The 21,423-nt window shown below is 44.9% G+C and overlaps 1 protein-coding gene across 5 annotated transcripts in view; it reads left to right on the top strand.

The window, feature by feature from the left end:
• Positions 1–17,054, top strand: part of LOC121534199 (sex comb on midleg-like protein 2) — a 101,193-nt gene extending 84,139 nt beyond the window's left edge. For 3 of the 5 annotated variants that reach the window (XM_041840757.2, XM_041840755.2, XM_041840758.2), the window contains 7 exons: positions 3,406–3,609; positions 4,381–4,536; positions 8,845–8,970; positions 10,912–11,163; positions 11,582–11,751; positions 13,215–13,351; positions 14,522–17,054. In XM_041840757.2, coding sequence (XP_041696691.1) covers positions 3,406–3,609; positions 4,381–4,536; positions 8,845–8,970; positions 10,912–11,163; positions 11,582–11,751; positions 13,215–13,340 — 1,034 coding nt within the window. In that variant the 3' untranslated portion in view covers positions 13,341–13,351; positions 14,522–17,054. Of the gene's footprint in view, positions 1–3,405; positions 3,610–4,380; positions 4,537–8,844; positions 8,971–10,911; positions 11,164–11,581; positions 11,752–13,214; positions 13,352–13,990 lie in introns of all 5 variants that reach the window. The other 2 variants (XM_041840756.2, XM_041840760.2) reach the window with 2 other exon arrangements.
• The last annotated feature ends 4,369 nt before the right edge of the window (positions 17,055–21,423 follow it).

Below are 21,423 nucleotides of genomic sequence, written 5' to 3'. Positions count from 1 at the left end.
ACTGACAGAGCTCCAGTTCCTTTGTGGAGATGGGAGAACCTTCCAGAAGGACAACCATCAGGCCTTTATGGTAGAGTGGCCAGACGGAAGCCACTCCTCAGTAAAAGGCACATGATAGCCCGCTTGGAGTTTGCCAAAAGGCACCTAAAGAATCTCAGACCATGAGAAACAAGATTCTCTGGTCTGATGAAACCAAGATTGAACTCTTTGGCCTGAATGCCAAGCGTCACGTCTGCAGGAAACCTGGCACCATCCTTACGGTGAAGCATGGTGGTGGCAGCGTCATGGTGTGGGGATGTCTTTCAACGGCAGGGAGACTAGTCAGGATCGAGGGAAAGATGAACGGCGCAAAGTACAGAGAGATCCTTGATGAAAACCTGCTCCAGGGTGCTCAGGACCTCAGACTGGGGAAAAGGTTCACCTTCCAACAGGACAACGACCCTAAGCACACATTCAAGGCAACGCAGGAGTGGCTTCAGGACAAGTCTCTGAATGTCCTTGAGTAGCCCAGCCAGAGCCCGGACTTGAACCCGATCAAACATAGCTGGACCTGAAAATAGCTATGCAGCGACGCTCCCCATCCATCCTGACAGAGCTTGAGAGGATCTGCAGAGAAGAATGGGAGAAACTCCCCAAATACAGGTGTGCCAAGCTTGTAGCGTCATACCCAAGAAGACTCGAGGCTGTAATCACTTCAACAATGTACTGAGAAAAGGGTCAGAATATTTATGTAAATGTGATATTTCAGTTTTTTATTTTTTTTAAACCAGTTTTTGCTTTGTCATTATGGGGTATTGTGTGTAGATTGATTGATGGGAAAAATCTATTTAATCCAGTTTATAATAATGCTATAACATAACAAAATGTGGAAAAAGTAAAGTGGTCTGAATACTTTCCGAATGCACTGTAAATAAAAAGTAAAAGTGTAGGTTATATGCATATTCTACAGCCTCATTTCCAAACTGATGCTGACATGAGGGAGGTGACAGAAAATGTAGCCAAACTTTTCCAGTTTTTTTGTAATTTATTAATTAATTTTTACCCCGTTTTTCTCCCCAATTCCGTGGTATCCAATTGGTAGTTAAAGTCTTGTCCCATCACTGAAACTCCCGTACGGACTCAGGAGAGGCGAAGGTCAAGAGCTGTGCGTCCTCCGAAACACAACACAACCTAGCCAAGCCACAGTGCTTCTTGACACAATGTCCGCTTAACCCCGAGTGGAGCAGCAGTCTAAGGCACTGCATCTCAGTGTTTGAGGCGTCACTACAGACCCCCTGGTTCGATTCCAGGCTGTATCACAACCAGCCGTGATTGGGAGTCCCATAGGGCGGTGCACAATTGGCCCAGCGTCGTCCGGGTTTGGCCGTTGTAGGCCATCATTGTAAATAAAAATGTGTTCTTAACTGACTTGCCTAGTTAAATAAAGGTTAAATAAAAATAAACATAAAATCCGGAAGCCAGCCGCACCAATGTGTCGGAGGAAACACCGTACACCTGGCGACCGTGTCAGCGTGCATGCACCCGGCCCGCCACAGGAGTAGCTAGTGCGCGATGGGACAAGAACATCCCTGCCGTGCCAAACCCTCCCCTTACCTGGATGACGCTGGGCCAATTGTGCGCCGCTCCTTGGGTCTACTGGTCGTGGCCGGCTGCGACAGAGCCTGGACACGAACCAGGATCTCTAGCCTTAAACCACGGCGCCACTCGGGAGGCCCTAATGTAGCCAAACTTTTAATGAGACTTTTTAAATTATAGGCTACGTTTGACAAATATAATGAAGGATAATTAACATTATCGTCTAAAGGCTTGATTCTGTTGACATACTCGAGGCACGGTTCGTTCAAATCAAATGGGCATCAGACCGGAGAGTGATGGACAGTGCCTTTTTAAGCACATCACCCAGCTTGAATCTGAGCAGAGGGGGTCAGCGTTTTAAAACTATTTAACCATAAATATTAGTTGATACATCTTTAGATCTTCCCTCTTTCTTAATTTCGAATGGATATCTTAATATCTGTTACATGAAACCGCTTGTGTGTGTGGTGTGCTTTTGAGAAGTGTGTTTTCCCACGAATTGCATTTTGAAACATTCACAGCCTATAGCCATGTACGCGTTGTTGAGCTTATAATATGAAGAAATAAAACTGAAAATGTTAAGCTAAACGTCTGATCTGTTGCATCAGCCTCATTACTTTTTAAATATGTTTTAATGCGTAGTGGTTGTATGAAGTTTGGATCTGTCGTCCCAGAACTGTCCCAGAGTCTGTTTTGAACCGCAGACATATTTGATATCGTCCCAGGGACGATGGGACGCCCTTAATTTCGAGCGCTGGAGGGAATTATTTTATAAAGACATACAAAGTATTTGGTTGTAATTGTGATGTTGCAATATTTTATAGGCTAGCAAGGGTGGTCAATAGTGTTGAGTGATTAGTGCTTTTTGAGGTTGGTTTGGTTTCAGGTCGATTGTAATCGAACCAAACATTTTTTTTAACATGAAATGCATTTTATGAAATAATGACGTTAGAATGATTGTGGAGCTTTTTAACAGAAATTCCAAAGCGCAAAATGGTGAACGTTCAATTGCCAAAACATTGAAAATATTCCATGGTCTCTGTCAGGTCCACATTGGTAGACATCAATAGAACAATGGTAAATTACTATGAAATAAGACAATATTTCAGTTGTGTATATTACTTAGTTTTTATTTGATTACTTTATAATTTTTAATTCCTTAAAGTAATCATCTCTGCTCAGGCAGTAGCAGCCAGCCAGACAACGTTATCTCTGTGCTCCCCGTCCTGTCTTTAGTCATCCTATTTAGCTAGTCTGTAGAGCTGTCTGACTAAATCATTTGACTAGTTCTTCAAAGTAGATAAGACATACTTTCAGGAACTGTGTCATCTATGTGTTGTGTACCTTCCTCTTTCATGCGGTCTATGTAGTGTGTGTATCTAACCTAATATAGCAGGTGTAAAAGTGTATCCGTCCAGAGATCTGTATATAATGACGAGATGCTCATGTCTAATCCCTAACAATGGGAGTCGTTGTCCCAAAGCCCGGGAATAATAATAATATGCCATTTACCAGACGCTTTTATCCAAAGCGACTTAGTCATGTGCGCATACATTTTTACGTATGGGTTGTCCCGGGGATCGAACCCACTACCCTGGCGTTACAAGCGCCATGCTCTACCAATTGAGCTACAGAGGACCTGGGAAGGCAGGCGATAAGCTAAGGTCCAAAATAACAAATTACTTGAGCTTTTGAACAAGTAAAAAATCTGTCCTACTTGTGGCTATAATAGTTAATGTCAAGTCCTGATATTTCTCTTTATGTGTGTGTGTTATCAGTGTGTACCACCATTTTAATTGTTTGTCTTTGTGTGTGTGTGCGTTATATCAGTGTGCGTGTATGTGAACAAGCATGGGACCTGTGGGCCTCACCTGGACAGGAAGCAGATGCAGCGTCTGCCGGACCACTTTGGGCCAGGTCCTGTTAACGTGGTTCTGCAACAGGCAGTTCAGAACTGTCTAGACTGTTGTTACCAACCCAAGGTGCTGCTCAGAACTCTACAGGCACACGCTGGGGGAGGAGAGGTCGTCAGTGGTGAGGAGATGGCTACTGACACAGATCTATACTGACACACCACAGATCTATACTGACACACCACAGATCTATACTGACACACCACAGATCTATACTGACACACCACAGACCTATACTGACACACCACAGATCTATACTGACACACCACAGATCTATACTGACACACCACAGATCTATACTGGCACACCACAGATCTATACTGACACACCACAGATCTATACTGACACACCAAAGACCTATACTGACACACCACAGATCTATACTGACACACCACAGACCTATACTGACACACCACAGATCTATACTGACACACCACAGACCTATACTGACACACCACAGATCTATACTGACACACCACAGACCTATACTGACACACCACAGATCTATACTGACACACCACAGATCTATACTGACACACCACAGATCTATACTGACACACCACAGACCTATACTGACACACCACAGATCTATACTGACACACCACAGACCTTTACTGACACACCACAGACCTTTACTGACACACCACAGACCTTTACTGACACACCACAGACCTTTACTGACACACCACAGACCTTTACTGACACACCACAGATCTATACTGACACACCACAGACCTTTACTGACACACCACAGACCTTTACTGACACACCACAGATCTATACTGACACACCACAGACCTTTTGAAGAAAGTGCCCTTCTACTGTCCAGAGACACCAGTCTGTCTTATCGCCAGTCAGCTGAAAATGACTCTGTGTTGACCTCTGCCCCTAGTGAGGATGGATGGTGGGGTTCGTCTGGTGAAGCTGCCCTCAGCCTCCAGCGCCTCCTTCGTGCTCCGCTTCCTGGAGACGCTGTGTCGCACGCTGCAGAGTCACTTCCTCTTCAGCTCCCAGCCCTTCAGCCACATATACACCTACAGTAACTATGGTAACTACACCGTAACTACACCTACAGCACCACCAAGTCAGGTAACTATGGTAACACTTTAACTTAACCTAGACAGGACCAAGACAGGTAACAAAGTGCCTATTAGAATTTGGCCATCCCTTTTATGGAATCTTGTAAGACCCTGACATAGTTCTCAAGGAAGTACATTCATTGATAAAGGTTGGCTCGGACAGGGCACTATGAATACGTGCAGCGGCTCGGACAGGGCACTATGAATACGTGCAGCGGCTCGGACAGGGCACTGTGACTACGTGCAGCTGTATGTTAGTAGCCGTGTTTCACAACATATCTTATAATAATAATAATATGCCATTTAGCAGACGCTTTTATTCAAAGCGACTTACAGTCATCTTCCCTGTGTGTCTACTAGCAGTATGTCAGTAGCTGTAACAACATATCTTCCCTGTGTGTCTGTACTAGCAGTATGTCAGTAGCTGTAACAACATATCTTCCCTGTGTGTCTACTAGCAGTATGTCAGTAGCTGTAATAACATATCTTCCCTGTGTGTCTGTACTAGCAGTATGTCAGTAGCTGTAACAACATATCTTCCCTGTGTGTCTGTACTAGCAGTATGTCAGTAGCTGTAATAACATATCTTCCCTGTGTGTCTACTAGCAGTAACAACATATCTTCCCTGTGTGTCAGTAGCTGTAACAACATATCTTCCCTGTGTGTCAGTAGCTGTAACAACATATCTTCCCTGTGTGTCTGTAGCTGTAACAACATATCTTCCCTGTGTGTCTGTACTAGCAGTATGTCAGTAGCTGTAACAACATATCTTCCCTGTGTGTCTACTAGCAGTAACAACATATCTTCCCTGTGTGTCTGTACTAGCAGTATGTCTGTAGCAGTAACAACATATCTTCCCTGTGTGTCTGTACTAGCAGTATGTCTGTAGCTGTAATAACATATCTTCCCTGTGTGTCTGTACTAGCAGTATGTCTGTAGCTGTAATAACATATCTTCCCTGTGTGTCTGTACTAGCAGTATGTCTGTAGCTGTAATAACATATCTTCCCTGTGTGTCTGTACTAGCAGTATGTCTGTAGCTGTAACAACATATCTTCCCTGTGTGTCTACTAGCAGTAACAACATATCTTCCCTGTGTGTCTGTAGCAGTATGTCAGTAGCTGTAATAACATATCTTCCCTGTGTGTCTGTACTAGCAGTATGTCTGTAGCTGTAACAACATATATTCCCTGTGTGTCAGTAGCTGTAACAACATATCTTCCCTGTGTGTCTGTAGCAGTATGTCTGTAGCTGTAACAACATATCTTCCCTGTGTGTCTGTACTAGCAGTATGTCTGTAGCTGTAACAACATATCTTCCCTGTGTGTCTGTAGCAGTATGTCTGTAGCTGTAACAACATATCTTCCCTGTGTGTCTGTAGCAGTATGTCTGTAGCTGTAACAACATATCTTCCCTGTGTGTCTGTAGCAGTATGTCTGTAGCTGTAATAACATATCTTCCCTGTGTGTCAGTAGCTGTAATAACATATCTTCCCTGTGTGTCTGTACTAGCAGTATGTCTGTAGCTGTAACAACATATCTTCCCTGTGTGTCTGTAGCAGTATGTCTGTAGCTGTAACAACATATCTTCCCTGTGTGTCTGTACTAGCAGTATGTCTGTAGCTGTAATAACATATCTTCCCTGTGTGTCTACTAGCAGTATGTCTGTAGCTGTAACAACATATCTTCCCTGTGTGTCTGTACTAGCAGTATGTCTGTAGCTGTAATAACATATCTTCCCTGTGTGTCTGTACTAGCAGTATGTCTGTAGCTGTAACAACATATCTTCCCTGTGTGTCAGTAGCTGTAATAACATATCTTCCCTGTGTGTCTGTAGCAGTATGTCTGTAGCTGTAACAACATATCTTCCTGTGTGTCTGTACTAGCAGTATGTCTGTAGCAGTAACAACATATCTTCCCTGTGTGTCAGTAGCTGTAACAACATATCTTCCCTGTGTGTCAGTAGCTGTAACAACATATCTTCCCTGTGTGTCTGTAGCAGTAACAACATATCTTCCCTGTGTGTCAGTAGCTGTAATAACATATCTTCCCTGTGTGTCAGTAGCTGTAACAACATATCTTCCCTGTGTGTCAGTAGCTGTAACAACATATCTTCCCTGTGTGTCTGTAGCAGTAACAACATATCTTCCCTGTGTGTCTGTAGCTGTAACAACATATCTTCCCTGTGTGTCTGTAGCAGTATGTCTGTAGCTGTAATAACATATCTTCCCTGTGTGTCAGTAGCTGTAATAACATATCTTCCCTGTGTGTCTGTACTAGCAGTATGTCTGTAGCTGTAACAACATATCTTCCCTGTGTGTCTGTAGCAGTATGTCTGTAGCTGTAACAACATATCTTCCCTGTGTGTCTGTACTAGCAGTATGTCTGTAGCTGTAATAACATATCTTCCCTGTGTGTCTACTAGCAGTATGTCTGTAGCTGTAACAACATATCTTCCCTGTGTGTCTGTACTAGCAGTATGTCTGTAGCTGTAATAACATATCTTCCCTGTGTGTCTGTACTAGCAGTATGTCTGTAGCTGTAACAACATATCTTCCCTGTGTGTCAGTAGCTGTAATAACATATCTTCCCTGTGTGTCTGTAGCAGTATGTCTGTAGCTGTAACAACATATCTTCCCTGTGTGTCTGTACTAGCAGTATGTCTGTAGCAGTAACAACATATCTTCCCTGTGTGTCAGTAGCTGTAACAACATATCTTCCCTGTGTGTCAGTAGCTGTAACAACATATCTTCCCTGTGTGTCTGTAGCAGTAACAACATATCTTCCCTGTGTGTCAGTAGCTGTAATAACATATCTTCCCTGTGTGTCAGTAGCTGTAACAACATATCTTCCCTGTGTGTCAGTAGCTGTAACAACATATCTTCCCTGTGTGTCTGTAGCAGTAACAACATATCTTCCCTGTGTGTCTGTAGCTGTAACAACATATCTTCCCTGTGTGTCTGTAGCAGTATGTCTGTAGCTGTAACAACATATCTTCCCTGTGTGTCTGTACTAGCAGTATGTCAGTAGCTGTAATAACATATCTTCCCTGTGTGTCTGTACTAGCAGTATGTCTGTAGCTGTAACAACATATCTTCCCTGTGTGTCAGTAGCTGTAATAACATATCTTCCCTGTGTGTCTGTAGCAGTATGTCTGTAGCTGTAACAACATATCTTCCCTGTGTGTCTGTACTAGCAGTATGTCTGTAGCAGTAACAACATATCTTCCCTGTGTGTCAGTAGCTGTAACGACATATCTTCCCTGTGTGTCAGTAGCTGTAACAACATATCTTCCCTGTGTGTCTGTAGCAGTAACAACATATCTTCCCTGTGTGTCAGTAGCTGTAATAACATATCTTCCCTGTGTGTCAGTAGCTGTAACAACATATCTTCCCTGTGTGTCAGTAGCTGTAACAACATATCTTCCCTGTGTGTCTGTAGCAGTAACAACATATCTTCCCTGTGTGTCTGTAGCTGTAACAACATATCTTCCCTGTGTGTCTGTAGCAGTATGTCTGTAGCTGTAACAACATATCTTCCCTGTGTGTCTGTACTAGCAGTATGTCAGTAGCTGTAATAACATATCTTCCCTGTGTGTCTGTAGCTGTAACAACATATCTTCCCTGTGTGTCTGTACTAGCAGTATGTCTGTAGCTGTAACAACATATCTTCCCTGTGTGTCTGTAGCAGTATGTCAGTAGCTGTAATAACATATCTTCCCTGTGTGTCTGTAGCAGTATGTCTGTAGCTGTAACAACATATCTTCCCTGTGTGTCAGTAGCTGTAACAACATATCTTCCCTGTGTGTCTGTAGCAGTATGTCAGTAGCTGTAACAACATATCTTCCCTGTGTGTCTGTAGCAGTATGTCTGTAGCTGTAACAACATATCTTCCCTGTGTGTCTGTAGCAGTATGTCTGTAGCTGTAATAACATATATTCCCTGTGTGTCAGTAGCTGTAACAACATATTTTCCCTGTGTGTCTGTAGCAGTATGTCAGTAGCTGTAATAACATATCTTCCCTGTGTGTCTGTAGCAGTATGTCAGTAGCTGTAATAACATATCTTCCCTGTGTGTCTGTACTAGCAGTATGTCTGTAGCTGTAACAACATATCTTCCCTGTGTGTCTGTACTAGCAGTATGTCTGTAGCTGTAACAACATATCTTCCCTGTGTGTCTGTAGTAGTATGTCTGTAGCAGTAACAACATATCTTCCCTGTGTGTCTGTACTAGCAGTATGTCTGTAGCTGTAACAACATATCTTTGTCTGTCTGTTCCAGTGAAGGAGGAGGCATTGGAGGCCCCATCACTGAGCCGGGGGAGTAAACGTCTCTCCAGAGACTCATCCCCCTACGCAGCCCCTCTTTCCCCTAAACTACTGCGCACCGAGGCACACCTTTCAGAAGGTAACACCAGCCAATCAGCACCTAGCACCACCGTCTACTGGCTCACAGTACACGCATACAATACATCAACACAAATCATATATAGAGGTTGGAGAAACAAGTCAAGACCTTTTGATGATCAGGTGACCAAGTCCCAGATCACATTTTTGGATGTCCAAGATAAGATTTTTAGATGATCACAACAGCTGAATGGTAGTTCATCCATGATAATAAAAATCACCTAAAAAACAACTGTTTGTTCCATCTATCAAAATGTCCCACAGAGGTCCACCAAGGTCATATTCAGTGCATTCGGAAAGTATTCAGACATTTACTGACAGCCTCATTCTAAAATGGATTCAATTTGGTTTTTTCCTCATCAATTTACACACAATATCCCATAATGACAAAGCAAAAACAGGTTTTTAGAAATGTTTGCAAATGTATAAAAAAAAAAAAAAAAAACGAAATTCCTTATTTACATAACTATTCAGACCCGTTGCTATGAGACTTGAAATTGAGCTCAGATGCATCCTGTTTCCATTGATCATCCTTGAGATGTTTCTACAACTTGATTGGAGTCCACCTGTGGTAAACTCAATTGATTGGACATGATTTGGAAAGGCACACACCTGTCTATATAAGGTCCCACAGTTGACAGTGCATGTCAGAGCAAAAACGAAGCCATGAGGTCGAAGGAATTGTCGGTAGTGCTACGAAACAAGATTGTGTCGGCACAGATCTGGGGAAGGGTACCAAAAAATATCTGCAGCATTGAAGGTCCCCAAGAACACAGTGGCCTCCATCATTCTTAAATGGAAGACGTTTGGAACCACCAAGACTCTTCCTAGAGCTGGCCGCCCAGCCAAACTGAGCAATCGGGGGAGAAGGGCCTTGGTCAGGAGGTGACCAAGAACCCGATGGTCACTCTGACAGAGTTCCTCTGTGGAGATGGGAGAACCTTCCAGAAGGACAACCATCTCTGCAGCACTCCACCAATCAGGCCTTTATGGTAGAGTGGGCAGACGGAAGCCACTCCTCAGTAAAAGGCACATGACAGCCTGCTTGGAGTTTGCCAAAAGGTACCTAAAGGACTCAGACCATGAGAAACAAGATTATCTGGTCTGATGAAACCAAGATTAAACTCTTTGGCCTGAATGACAAACGTCACGTCTGGAGGAAACCTGGCACCATCCCTACGGTGAAGCATGGTGGTGGCAGCGTCATGGTGTGGGGATGTCTTTCAGCGGCAGGGACTGGGAGACTAGTCAGGATCGAGGGAAAGATGAACGGAGCAAAGTACAGAGAGATCCTTGATGAAAACCTGCTCCAGAGCACTCAGGACCTCAGACTGGGGCGAAGGTTTACCTTCCAACAGGACAACGACCCTAAGCAAACAGCCAAGACAACGCAGGAGTGGCTTCGGGACAAGTCTCTGAATGTCCTTGAGTGGCCCAGCCAGATTCCGGACTTGAACCCGATCGAACGTCTCTGGAGAGACCTGAAAATAGCTGTGCAGCGACGCTCCCCTTCAAACCTGACAGAGCTTGAGAGGATCTGCAGAGAAGAATGGGAGAAACTCACCAAATACAGGTGTGCCAAGCTTGTAGCGCCATACCCAAGAAGACTTGAGGCTGTAATCACTGCCAAAGGTGCTTCAACAAAGTACTGAGTAAAGGGTCTGAATACTTATGTAAATGTAATATTTCCGTTTTTTATTTTTAATACATTTGCTAACAATTCTAAAAACCTGTTTTTGCTTTGTCATTATGGGGTATTGTGTGTAGATAGCTGAGGGAAAAAAACTATTTAATCAATTTTAGAATAAGGCTGTAACATAACAAAATGTGGAAAAAGTCAAGAGGTCTGAATACTTTCCGAATACGCTGTATATTTGGATTGGGCAGATAGGTTAGAGTAAGGGTCTTATAAAGCAGAGGGTGATGTGTATTTCTCCTGCAGATACCCTGCCCCATGAGGAGAACAGCCTTCTGAAGGAGCAGTGCTTCATGGACTCAAACTCCATGACGCCACGCCCCCAGACTCTGCGCAGCACCTCCGACTACCACACCCACTCTGGCCACATCCACTCCCAGGCCAGCAGCCCCTATTACCCATGCCATGGCTCCGGACGCGCCCACAGCACGCCACTGCACCGCCACGCCTCCAACCCTGCGGACCTCCCCTCCACACACACCAACAGAGGAGTGGAAGGTAAGTCCTGTAGGAGCCAGTCTCTCCCCATGGTGTGTTGCTATATCCAAAACCCTACTCTGCTCTCCGTGTCAGTCTGGTTGCTGCTACTGGGTTGGCTTTTAGTTGAAGACCCAAATCCCTGGAATATATGATCATTGCAATCTCTTTGAAGGAGCGTAGTGGCATTTGCAACAGTAAATCATCTTAATGTTCAGATTACGAGCCCTGGGTTTAAACAACTCGGACATGAAATGTCTCAGATCCTATCTTAAGGGGCGTATTGAAATGGTGGATGTGAACCGGTCACTGTCCAAACCCAAAACTAATATCTGTGGAGTACCACAAGGAATAACCATTTTATTCCCTACTGTGTATCTCTGATGCTACTATAAGCTGTAGACTATAGTCTTACTGCTCGGTTGTTTTTGTTCTCCAGCTGCCAGCTCCACCACGGGCCCCGAGCCCCCGGCCCCAGACAGACAGACCCCCAGGGGGGCAGGGTTGGGCAGGAACCCCTCTACCTGGTCCATCGATGAGGTCATGCAGTTTGTGAGCGACGCCGACCCCTCAGCCCTGGCCCCGCATGCTGAGCTGTTCAGGAAACACGTGAGTGACGTCTGACCATAGAGTAGAGGGAAAACTACTGTTATTACTGACCATAGAGTTATAACCACTGTTATTACTGACCATAGAGTTATAACTACTGTTATTACTGACCATAGAGTTATAACTACTGTTATTACTGACCATAGAGTTATAACCACTGTTATTACTGACCATAGAGTTATAACCACTGTTATTACTGACCATAGAGTTATAACCACTGTTATTACTAACCATAGAGCTATAACCACTGTTATTACTGACCATAGAGTTATAACCACTGTTATTACTGACCATAGAGTTATAACCACTGTTATTACTGACCATAGAGTTATAACCACTGTTATTACTGACCATAGAGTTATAACCACTGTTATTACTGACCATAGAGTTATAACCACTGTTATTACTGACCATAGAGTTATAACCACTGTTATTACTGACCATAGAGTTATAACCACTGTTATTACTGACCATAGAGTTATAACCACTGTTATTACTGACCATAGAGTTATAACCACTGTTATTACTGACCATAGAGTTATAACCACTGTTATTACTGACCATAGAGTTATAACCACTGTTATTACTGACCATAGAGTTATAACCACTGTTATTACTGACCATAGAGTTATAACCACTGTTATTACTGACCATAGAGTTATAACCACTGTTATTACTGACCATAGAGTTATAACCACTGTTTTTACTGACGATGGAGTTTTTCTAAATTATGCTAATCCTGGCTGATTTCTCTCTCTGTCTGCCTGTCTCTCTGTCTGCCTGTCTCTCTGTCTGCCTGTCTCTCTGTCTGCCTGTCTCTCTCTCTGTCTGCCTGTCTCTCTCTCTGTCTGCCTGTCTCTCTCTCTGTCTGCCTGTCTCTCTCTCTGTCTGCCTGTCTCTCTCTCTGTCTGCCTGTCTGCCTGCCTGTCTCTCTCTCTGTCTGCCTGTCTCTCTCTCTGTCTGCCTGTCTCTCTCTCTGTCTGCCTGTCTGCCTGCCTGTCTCTCTCTCTGTCTGCCTGTCTCTCTCTCTGTCTGCCTGTCTCTCTCTCTGTCTGCCTGTCTCTCTCTCTGTCTGCCTGTCTCTCTCTCTGTCTGCCTGTCTCTCTCTCTTGCCTGCCTGTCTCTCTCTCTGTCTGCCTGTCTCTCTCTCTGTCTGCCTGTCTCTCTCTCTGTCTGCCTGTCTCTCTCTCTGTCTGCCTGTCTCTCTCTCTGTCTGCCTGTCTCTCTCTCTGTCTGCCTGTCTCTCTCTCTGTCTGCCTGTCTGCCTGCCTGTCTCTCTCTGTCTGCCTGTCTCTCTCTCTGTCTGCCTGTCTCTCTCTCTGTCTGCCTGTCTCTCTCTCTGTCTGCCTGTCTCTCTCCCTGCCTGTCTCTCTCTGTCTGCCTGTCTCTCTCCCTGCCTGGCTCTCTGCCTGTCTCTCTCCCTGCCTGGCTCTCTGTCTGCCTGCGTGTCTGTCCATCCTCAGGAGATTGATGGCAAGGCCCTGATGCTGCTGAGGAGTGACATGGTGATGAAGTACATGGGTCTGAAGCTGGGCCCCGCCCTGAAGCTGTGTCACCACATAGAGCGGCTGAAACAGGGGAAACTGTAGAGCTGAAACAGGTGAAACTGTGGAGCTGAAACACAGACAAACAGGGGAAACTGTAGAGCTGAAACACCATAGAGACTGAAACAGGGGAAACTGTGGAGCTGAAACACAGACAAACAGGGGAAACTGTAGAGCTGAAACACCATAGAGACTGAAACAGGGGAAACTGTAGAGCTGAAACACCATAGAGACTGAAACAGGGGAAACTGTAGAGCTGAAACACAGACTGAAACAGGGCAAACTGTAGAGCTGAAACACATAGAGACTGAAACAGGGGAAACTGTAGAGCTGAAACACATAGACTGAAACAGGGGAAACTGTAGGGCTGAAACAGGGGAAACTGTAGGGCTGAAACAGGGGAAACTGTAGGCTGAAACAGGGGAAACTGTAGGGCTGAAACAGGGACTGAAACAGGGCAAACTGTAGAGCTGAAACAGGGGAAACTGTAGAGCTGAAACACAGACTGAAACAGGGCAAACTGTAGAGCTGAAACACATAGAGACTGAAACAGGGGAAACTGTAGAGCTGAAACACATAGAGACTGAAACAGGGGAAACTGTAGGGCTGAAACAGGGGAAACTGTAGGGCTGAAACAGGGGAAACTTTAGGCTGAAACAGTGGAAACTGTAGGGCTGAAACAGGGACTGAAACAGGGCAAACTGTAGAGCTGAAACAGGGGAAACTGTAGAGCTGAAACACATAGACTGAAACGGGAAACTGTAGGGCTGAAACAGGGGAAACTGTAGGGCTGAAACAGGGGAAACTGTAGGGCTGAAACAGGGGAAACTGTAGGGCTGAAACAGAGGAAACTGTAGGGCTGAAACAGAGGAAACTGTAGGGCTGAAACAGGGGAAACTGTAGGGCTGAAACAGGGGAAACTAGGGCTGAAACAGGGGAAACTGTAGGGCTGAAACAGGGGAAACTGTAGGGCTGAAACAGGGGAAACTGTAGGGCTGAAACAGAGGAAACTGTAGGGCTGAAACAGAGGAAACTGTAGGGCTGAAACAGGGGAAACTGTAGGGCTGAAACAGGGGAAACTGTAGGGCTGAAACAGGGGAAACTGTAGGGCTGAAACAGGGGAAACTGTAGGGCTGAAACAGGGGAAACTGTAGAGCTGTCCCAGATCAGCCCAGCCTCAAACACAGCGTCCCTTACTGGTGACCTAATACTTCTACTCCCCCCAGACCCCTCCAACTCTAGCCCCCAGCCTGCTTCTACTCTACCAGTCGGTTGAAGACCCCTCCAACTCTAGCCCCCAGCCTGCTTCTACTCTACCAGTCGGTTGAAGACCCCTCCAACTCTAGCCCCCAGCCTGCTCCTACTCTACCAGTCGGTTGAAGACCCCTCCAACTCTAGCCCCCAGCCTGCTTCTACTCTACCAGTCGGTTGAAGACCCCTCCAACTCTAGCCCCCAGCCTGCTCCTACTCTACCAGCCGGTTGAAGACCCCTCCAACTCTAGCCCCCAGCCTGCTTCTACTCTACCAGTCGGTTGAAGACCCCTCCAACTCTAGCCCCCAGCCTGCTCCTACTCTACCAGTCGGTTGAAGACCCCTCCAACTCTAGCCCCCAGCCTGCTTCTACTCTACCAGTCGGTTGAAGACCCCTCCAACTCTAGCCCCCAGCCTGCTCCTACTCTACCAGTCGGTTGAAGACCCCTCCAACTCTAGCCCCCAGCCTGCTTCTACTCTACCAGTCGGTTGAAGACCCCTCCAACTCTAGCCCCCAGCCTGCTTCTACTCTACCAGTCGGTTGAAGACCCCTCCAACTCTAGCCCCCAGCCTGCTCCTACTCTACCAGTCGGTTGAAGACCCCTCCAACTCTAGCCCCCAGCCTGCCCTAAGCCATTTTTATCTCTGAGCTGTCTCAGTCCAGTTATGTTATCTCTGGTAACATGCCTCTAACATACAGACGGTATGGAAACATGGAAACACACAGTGTGGACCAGTGAAAACATGCCACATTACCTCATCTCCTCCTCAGCCAATCAGAGCTGGCCAAGCCAAACATAGAGAAGGCTGTGATTGGTTGGATCCCAAAGCAACAGACTCTCTCTCCATAGTGTTTACATTGAATAGCACGGACTGACTAACCTACACTAGGACATGCTAAGACCTTTTACTGAGGAATGTTTGATCCTGGTTCTGGATCCCAAAGATGTACATTGTTTTCTTCTATGACGTTATGTTTTTATTATCATTAATATCCTGTTAATAAGGAGGATGTGTATATAGATGTAACAGTAATGATATTAGATAGAAGCTACACCTGTTTACAGCTGTAGAACGTCTGTTGTCTATTTCAATTCCTGTCAGTTCAATGATGTGTCCATGATGATGGATGATCTTCAGTCTAAGGTAGACTTTTGGCCTGTTGCCATGACATCACTAGCCTCATGGTAAATGGTGAAATGTGTTACAAGTGTTAGCAGGTGACTTTCCCCAATTTAAGATGGTCATTGTCTTAAACAGCTAGACGTTATATCTAATGCCTGTCAGACTGACAGACCGTCAACCTTCAACAAGCAGAGCTATTCAGGCAGTTCTTTTGAGTGTGCCTTGCTGGAATCTCTGACTGTTTTTGGTGTGGGGATGAATGAAGGTCATGCTGTTGAAGAGAGCGCCCCTACTGGTGGTATCAGCACGGAGGCTTTGTCCTGGTCCAGTTTTCATCAGTACAGAACTGTCTAGAAAGATTATTTTAATTTATTTCAAAGGACAGCTCAGTCATTCTAGAAGTTATTTCAGAGGACAGCTGGTTCTAGTTTCAAGCGTAAAGGGGACATCATGTTAAAGGGCTTTCTATCCAGGTTTCAGTTTGATATTAAAGGTGCTACACATGGGATTTTTTGGAATTTTTACATTGTAATTTCAGAAAATGTCCATAATATATCTGCAGAAGACTGTGATATTCGCCTATTAAGCTTCAAACGGCTTTATAAAATATTTTTTGGGTTATTGAAAATATATTTCACAGCAACTTAAATGGTACAATGATTCCCTATACTATTAAGTGCTTTTCTCACATCAATTGAAATTGAGCGAACAGTGTAGAACTTTAGCAACCAGGGAATGACAGAGCAATTTCCACTAGATAACACAGTCACACAGTCTGAATTTACAACGCAAAAATTTGACAAAAACATTGTATCCTGTGTAGTATCTTTTAATATTAGTACCAGTCCGAGGGAGAGATCCTCACCTGTTATTGGTCCCTTCAGGACGTCATGTTGTCAGTTGGACCATTGTTAAAACAGCTGTACCGCTATATGGTTTTAACCATGAATATCAGACACAAGAATGTACATTTTTGTAGAAAATAAATATTTTAATGAAATGATATATAAGAAGTAGAAATGTGAAGATTATGGGTGAGGGAGGGACAATGTATTTCATACTGCCTTTTTAATGCTTTATACATATTTTAGTTGAAACGCCCTCAACATAATACAACAGAACCTGCCTTGCTTTACTTAGAGATCTCTCAGGGGGTCTTTGTTAATAGAAACGTTTGTAGCATTCTGTTCTGGGTATTCTAAACCATTCTTCTGTTGTTGGTGAGTTGGAGTTAAGGACCCGTTGTGCCATAAAGTAACGCAAGAACATAGTGTTTTTGTTAAATTCTCTTAAAGCATCTCAAATTACTTGAAAAAGATGTTGCAAGTCACACCTGAAACAAAAGTGTATTTTCTATTTTATAAATCTCCCAAATGGAAAGCAGCTTGTGTACTGTCGTTATTGTGTACTGTCGTTATTGTGTATAGTCCAGAGCCATGGTCTCCAACAGGTAGATCCCCAGCGACCAGCCCACCTATGGCACACCAAGCAATTCTGAAGCAGTTGCCGACTCCTCAGGAAGGAAGGCAGCTATTGGCTGTCCTAAAAGTCACTAAATGACATCATCACCTAATTTGCATAATTGGCCATGTGCATGTAATTGTGATGGACGCTGTAGGAAAGAGGAATAACGCTGTAGGAGGGAGGAATAATGCTGTAGGAGAGAGGAATAATGCTGTAGGAGGGAGGCACAACGCTGTAGGAGGGAGGCACAACGCTGTAGGAGGGAGGAATAACGCTGTAGGAGAGAGGCACAACGCTGTAGGAGAGAGGAATAATGCTGTAGGAGAGAGGAATAACGCTGTAGGAGAGAGGCACAACGCTGTAGGAGAGAGGAACAACGCTGTAGGAGAGAGGAGGAATAACGCTGTAGGAGGGAGGCACAACGCTGTAGGAGAGAGGCACAACGCTGTAGGAGAGAGGCACAACGCTGTAGGAGAGAGGCACAACGCTGTAGGAGAGAGGCACAACGCTGTAGGAGAGAGGCACAACGCTGTAGGAGAGAGGCACAACGCTGTAGGAGAGAGGCACAACGCTGTAGGAGGGAGGAACAACGCTGTAGGAGAGAGGAATAACGCTGTAGGAGAGAGGAGGAATAACACTGTAGGAGGGAGGATCAACGCTGTAGGAGAGAGGAATAACGCTGTAGGAGGGAGGAACAACGCTGTAGGAGAGAGGCACAACGCTGTAGGAGAGAGGCACAACGCTGTAGGAGAGAGGCACAACGCTGTAGGAGAGAGGAATAATGCTGTAGGAAAGAGGAATAACGCTGTAGGAGAGACAAAAAGTGAGTAAAAAACACCCCACATTTACATCCCCCCTGAATGTAAGCCAGGATGGGATCAGCCAGGGCGGGATCCCGCATGCGTGATTCATTTGCAGTCTGGACGCGGAGGGGTGAACGTCTCCTGCTCTGACTGCAGCTGGGAGGGACTGCTGCGCGAGGACTGGGTCGCCTGGGAGTGCTTTGGGACTGGGGGTGGGGCCCGGGGCCCACGGCAGCACCCGCTGCTCGTTGAGAAGAGTAAGAACGATACGTGCTTTCACGTCAGAGTCTCCAAAAGTCTCCAATAACACCAGAGAAAGTCGCTAGATTTGTCGCTAGTCGCTTTTATGAAGATGTGTCGCTAGAGGGGTCTGAACTCGCTAAATATAGCGACAAAGTCGCTAAGTTGGCAACACTGTCTGAAAGTACATGCAATTTTTTCATTTGTTCCATCGCAAACTGTCATAAACAGACATCTCCCAGCTACTATCCAATCAAAGCCACATTGGCATTATCCCACCCCTGGTTAGCCACTATTGGCTTAAAAAGCCTAACCTAACACAATAGCTATCTGCCAAATAATTTCCAGCAATATTGCCCGTCTGTCTGTTTGGTGAGCGCATTTGTCGATCACTCAATATGTAGCCAATTAGCGATGCTAGTAATAATAATGGTCTTGTGGGTAGACAGAAAGACTTTGCCCAAAAACCTTCTCAATTAAATGTTAACTGCAAAGTAGGCTTAACTGACAAAGATATCATGATTATTTGGTTCAACTGGGTGGTCACTGTTTTGCAAACTCTGCCATAACATATGCTGCAGCAGTAGGCCTAACAGAAACGTCGCCAGACCGACACAGTTCTCTCTTTCTAAATGCTGAAAAGTTGCGTCAATTCAAATCTGGTATTTGGGAACAAAAGAGGTCATTGCACAGTATCCAAGTTAGTCTAGTATTTATTAATGCAAATGCTTAAATGGTAAGTATGAGAGTTCGTATACGGGCTCACTGAAATACCACGCAGGGCAGACAGAGAACTGGTCCATTGTTCTAAGTTCTTCCCTAAATACTCTGATAGAGATAGTTCCCGCTCCCTGCTGGCCTATCAGAGTAGAGACTGAGCGTGGTTTAGACTTACTCAGCCTATCGTTGGCGCACAGGCTGGTCCCACTCCCTTGGCGCTTCACTGTTGCCAGGCATAAGTCGTTATCATCACACCTTGTCCCGAGTCAGCACCCATAGACACAGTTCCCCTGTACTCCTTGTACCTACGTCCTTGGACGGTTCATAGATCACAAAGAGTCAGTGTTCGTGTATGTGAGACACAAGTTCTTATCTCCCCCTACTCCCTAAAACAGCTCCTCACATTAATCACAGCTTGTTAGGTTAAACAATTTATATCAGTACAGTACAAACCTTTTATGTTTAATCATTAATGCATTCTTTCTAAGCTAGGCATCATCTGGGCGGCAGGTAGCTTAGTGGTTAAGAGCGTTGTGCCAGTAACCGAAAGGTCGCTGGTTCTAATCCCCGAGCCGACTAGGTGAAAAATCTGTCGATGTGCCCTTGAGCAAGGCACTTAACCCTAATTGCTCCTGTAAGTCGCTCTGGATAAGAGCGTCTGCTAAATGACTAAAATGTAAAATGTAATCTAGTTATAAGAAAATAATTTCCCACAATGCGCAATTAAAGGGGAATTACAGGAAATGTAAATCTGATGTGATTTAAGCGTTGACATGCACTCAGAACATCAATGTTCGTTGTTTCTCTATGAATAATTGTAATATTGAAATAAACGGTGAAAAATAAAACTTAACAGAATTCCAGAAAATACAATTGATAATTTTAAGGGGCCTGTCATGCCAAATAGTGTCCCCCCATGCGTCACAATGGGATTCGATGAGTTCTAGCTTCCGTTGCTAGGGCTGTTGCTAGAACTTGCACAATTCTGACAGGCCTACGTAATGAACCAAAGCGTACGTTGCTGTACTGGTTGCTTGGCTTTATTTTACCTCGTAGCGGTCGCGGAGGACGGAGGATGCGGGCAGTTCTAGTTCTATTTCACCTCATAAGAGCTCGCTCAGTTCGTGCAAAATTATTACCTCAGAATTGCTCTCCAAGGATGGTGTTTTTGACGGTCACCTACTGCTTCAGAGGACCGAAAAGACTGGAAAGAGAACACTCTTTCTTTAACATATACAGTGGGGGAAAAAAGTATTTAGTCAGCCACCAATTGTGCAAGTTCTCCCACTTAAAAAGATGAGAGAAGCCTGTAATTTTCATCATAGGTACACGTCAACTATGACAGACAAAATGAGAAAAAAAAATCCAGAAAATCACATTGTAGGATTTTTATTGAATTTATATGCAAATTATGGTGGAAAATAAGTATTTGGTCAATAACAAAAGTTTCTCAATACTTTGTCATATACCCTTTGTTGGCAATGACACAGGTCAAACGTTTTCTGTAAATCTTCACAAGGTTTTCACACACTGTTGCTGGTATTTTGGCCCATTCCTCCATGCAGATCTCCTCTAGAGCAGTGATGTTTTGGGGCTGTCGCTGGGCAACACGGACTTTCAACTCCCTCCAAAGATTTTCTATGGGGTTGAGATCTGGAGACTGGCTAGGCCACTCTAGGACCATGAAATGCTTCTTACGAAGCCACTCCTTCGTTGCCCGGGCGGTGTGTTTGGGATCATTGTCATGCTGAAAGACCCAGCCACGTTTCATCTTCAATGCCCTTGCTGATGGAAGGAGGTTTTCACTCAAAATCTCACGATACATGGCCCCATTCATTCTTTCCTTTACACGGATCAGTCGTCCTGGTCCCTTTGCAGAAAAACAGCCCCAAAGCATGATGTTTCCACCCCCATGCTTCACAGTAGGTATGGTGTTCTTTGGATGCAACTCAGCATTCTTTGTCCTCCAAACACGACGAGTTGAGATTTTACCAAAAAAGTTCTATTTTGGTTTCATCTGACCATATGACATTCTCCCAATCCTCTTCTGGATCATCCAAATGCACTCTAGCAAACTTCAGACGGGCCTGGACATGTACTGGCTTAAGCAGGGGGACACGTCTGGCACTGCAGGATTTGAGTCCCTGGCGGCGTAGTGTGTTACTGATGGTAGGCTTTGTTACTTTGGTCCCAGCTCTCTGCAGGTCATTCACTAGGTCCCCCCGTGTGGTTCTGGGATTTTTGCTCACCGTTCTTGTGATCATTTTGACCCCACGGGGTGAGATCTTGCGTGGAGCCCCAGATCGAGGGAGATTATCAGTGGTCTTGTATGTCTTCCATTTCCTAATAATTGCTCCCACAGTTGATTTCTTCAAACCAAGCTGCTTACCTATTGCAGATTCAGTCTTCCCAGCCTGGTGCAGGTCTACAATTTTGTTTCTGGTGTCCTTTGACAGCTCTTTGGTCTTGGCCATAGTGGAGTTTGGAGTGTGACTGTTTGAGGTTGTGGACAGGTATCTTTTATA

Source organism: Coregonus clupeaformis, unplaced genomic scaffold (genome assembly GCF_020615455.1).
Source record: "Coregonus clupeaformis isolate EN_2021a unplaced genomic scaffold, ASM2061545v1 scaf0092, whole genome shotgun sequence".
NCBI classification, from domain to species: domain Eukaryota; kingdom Metazoa; phylum Chordata; class Actinopteri; order Salmoniformes; family Salmonidae; genus Coregonus; species Coregonus clupeaformis.
Note: the sequence above shows the minus strand (reverse complement) of the source record. Positions and strands in the feature narration are given on the sequence as shown.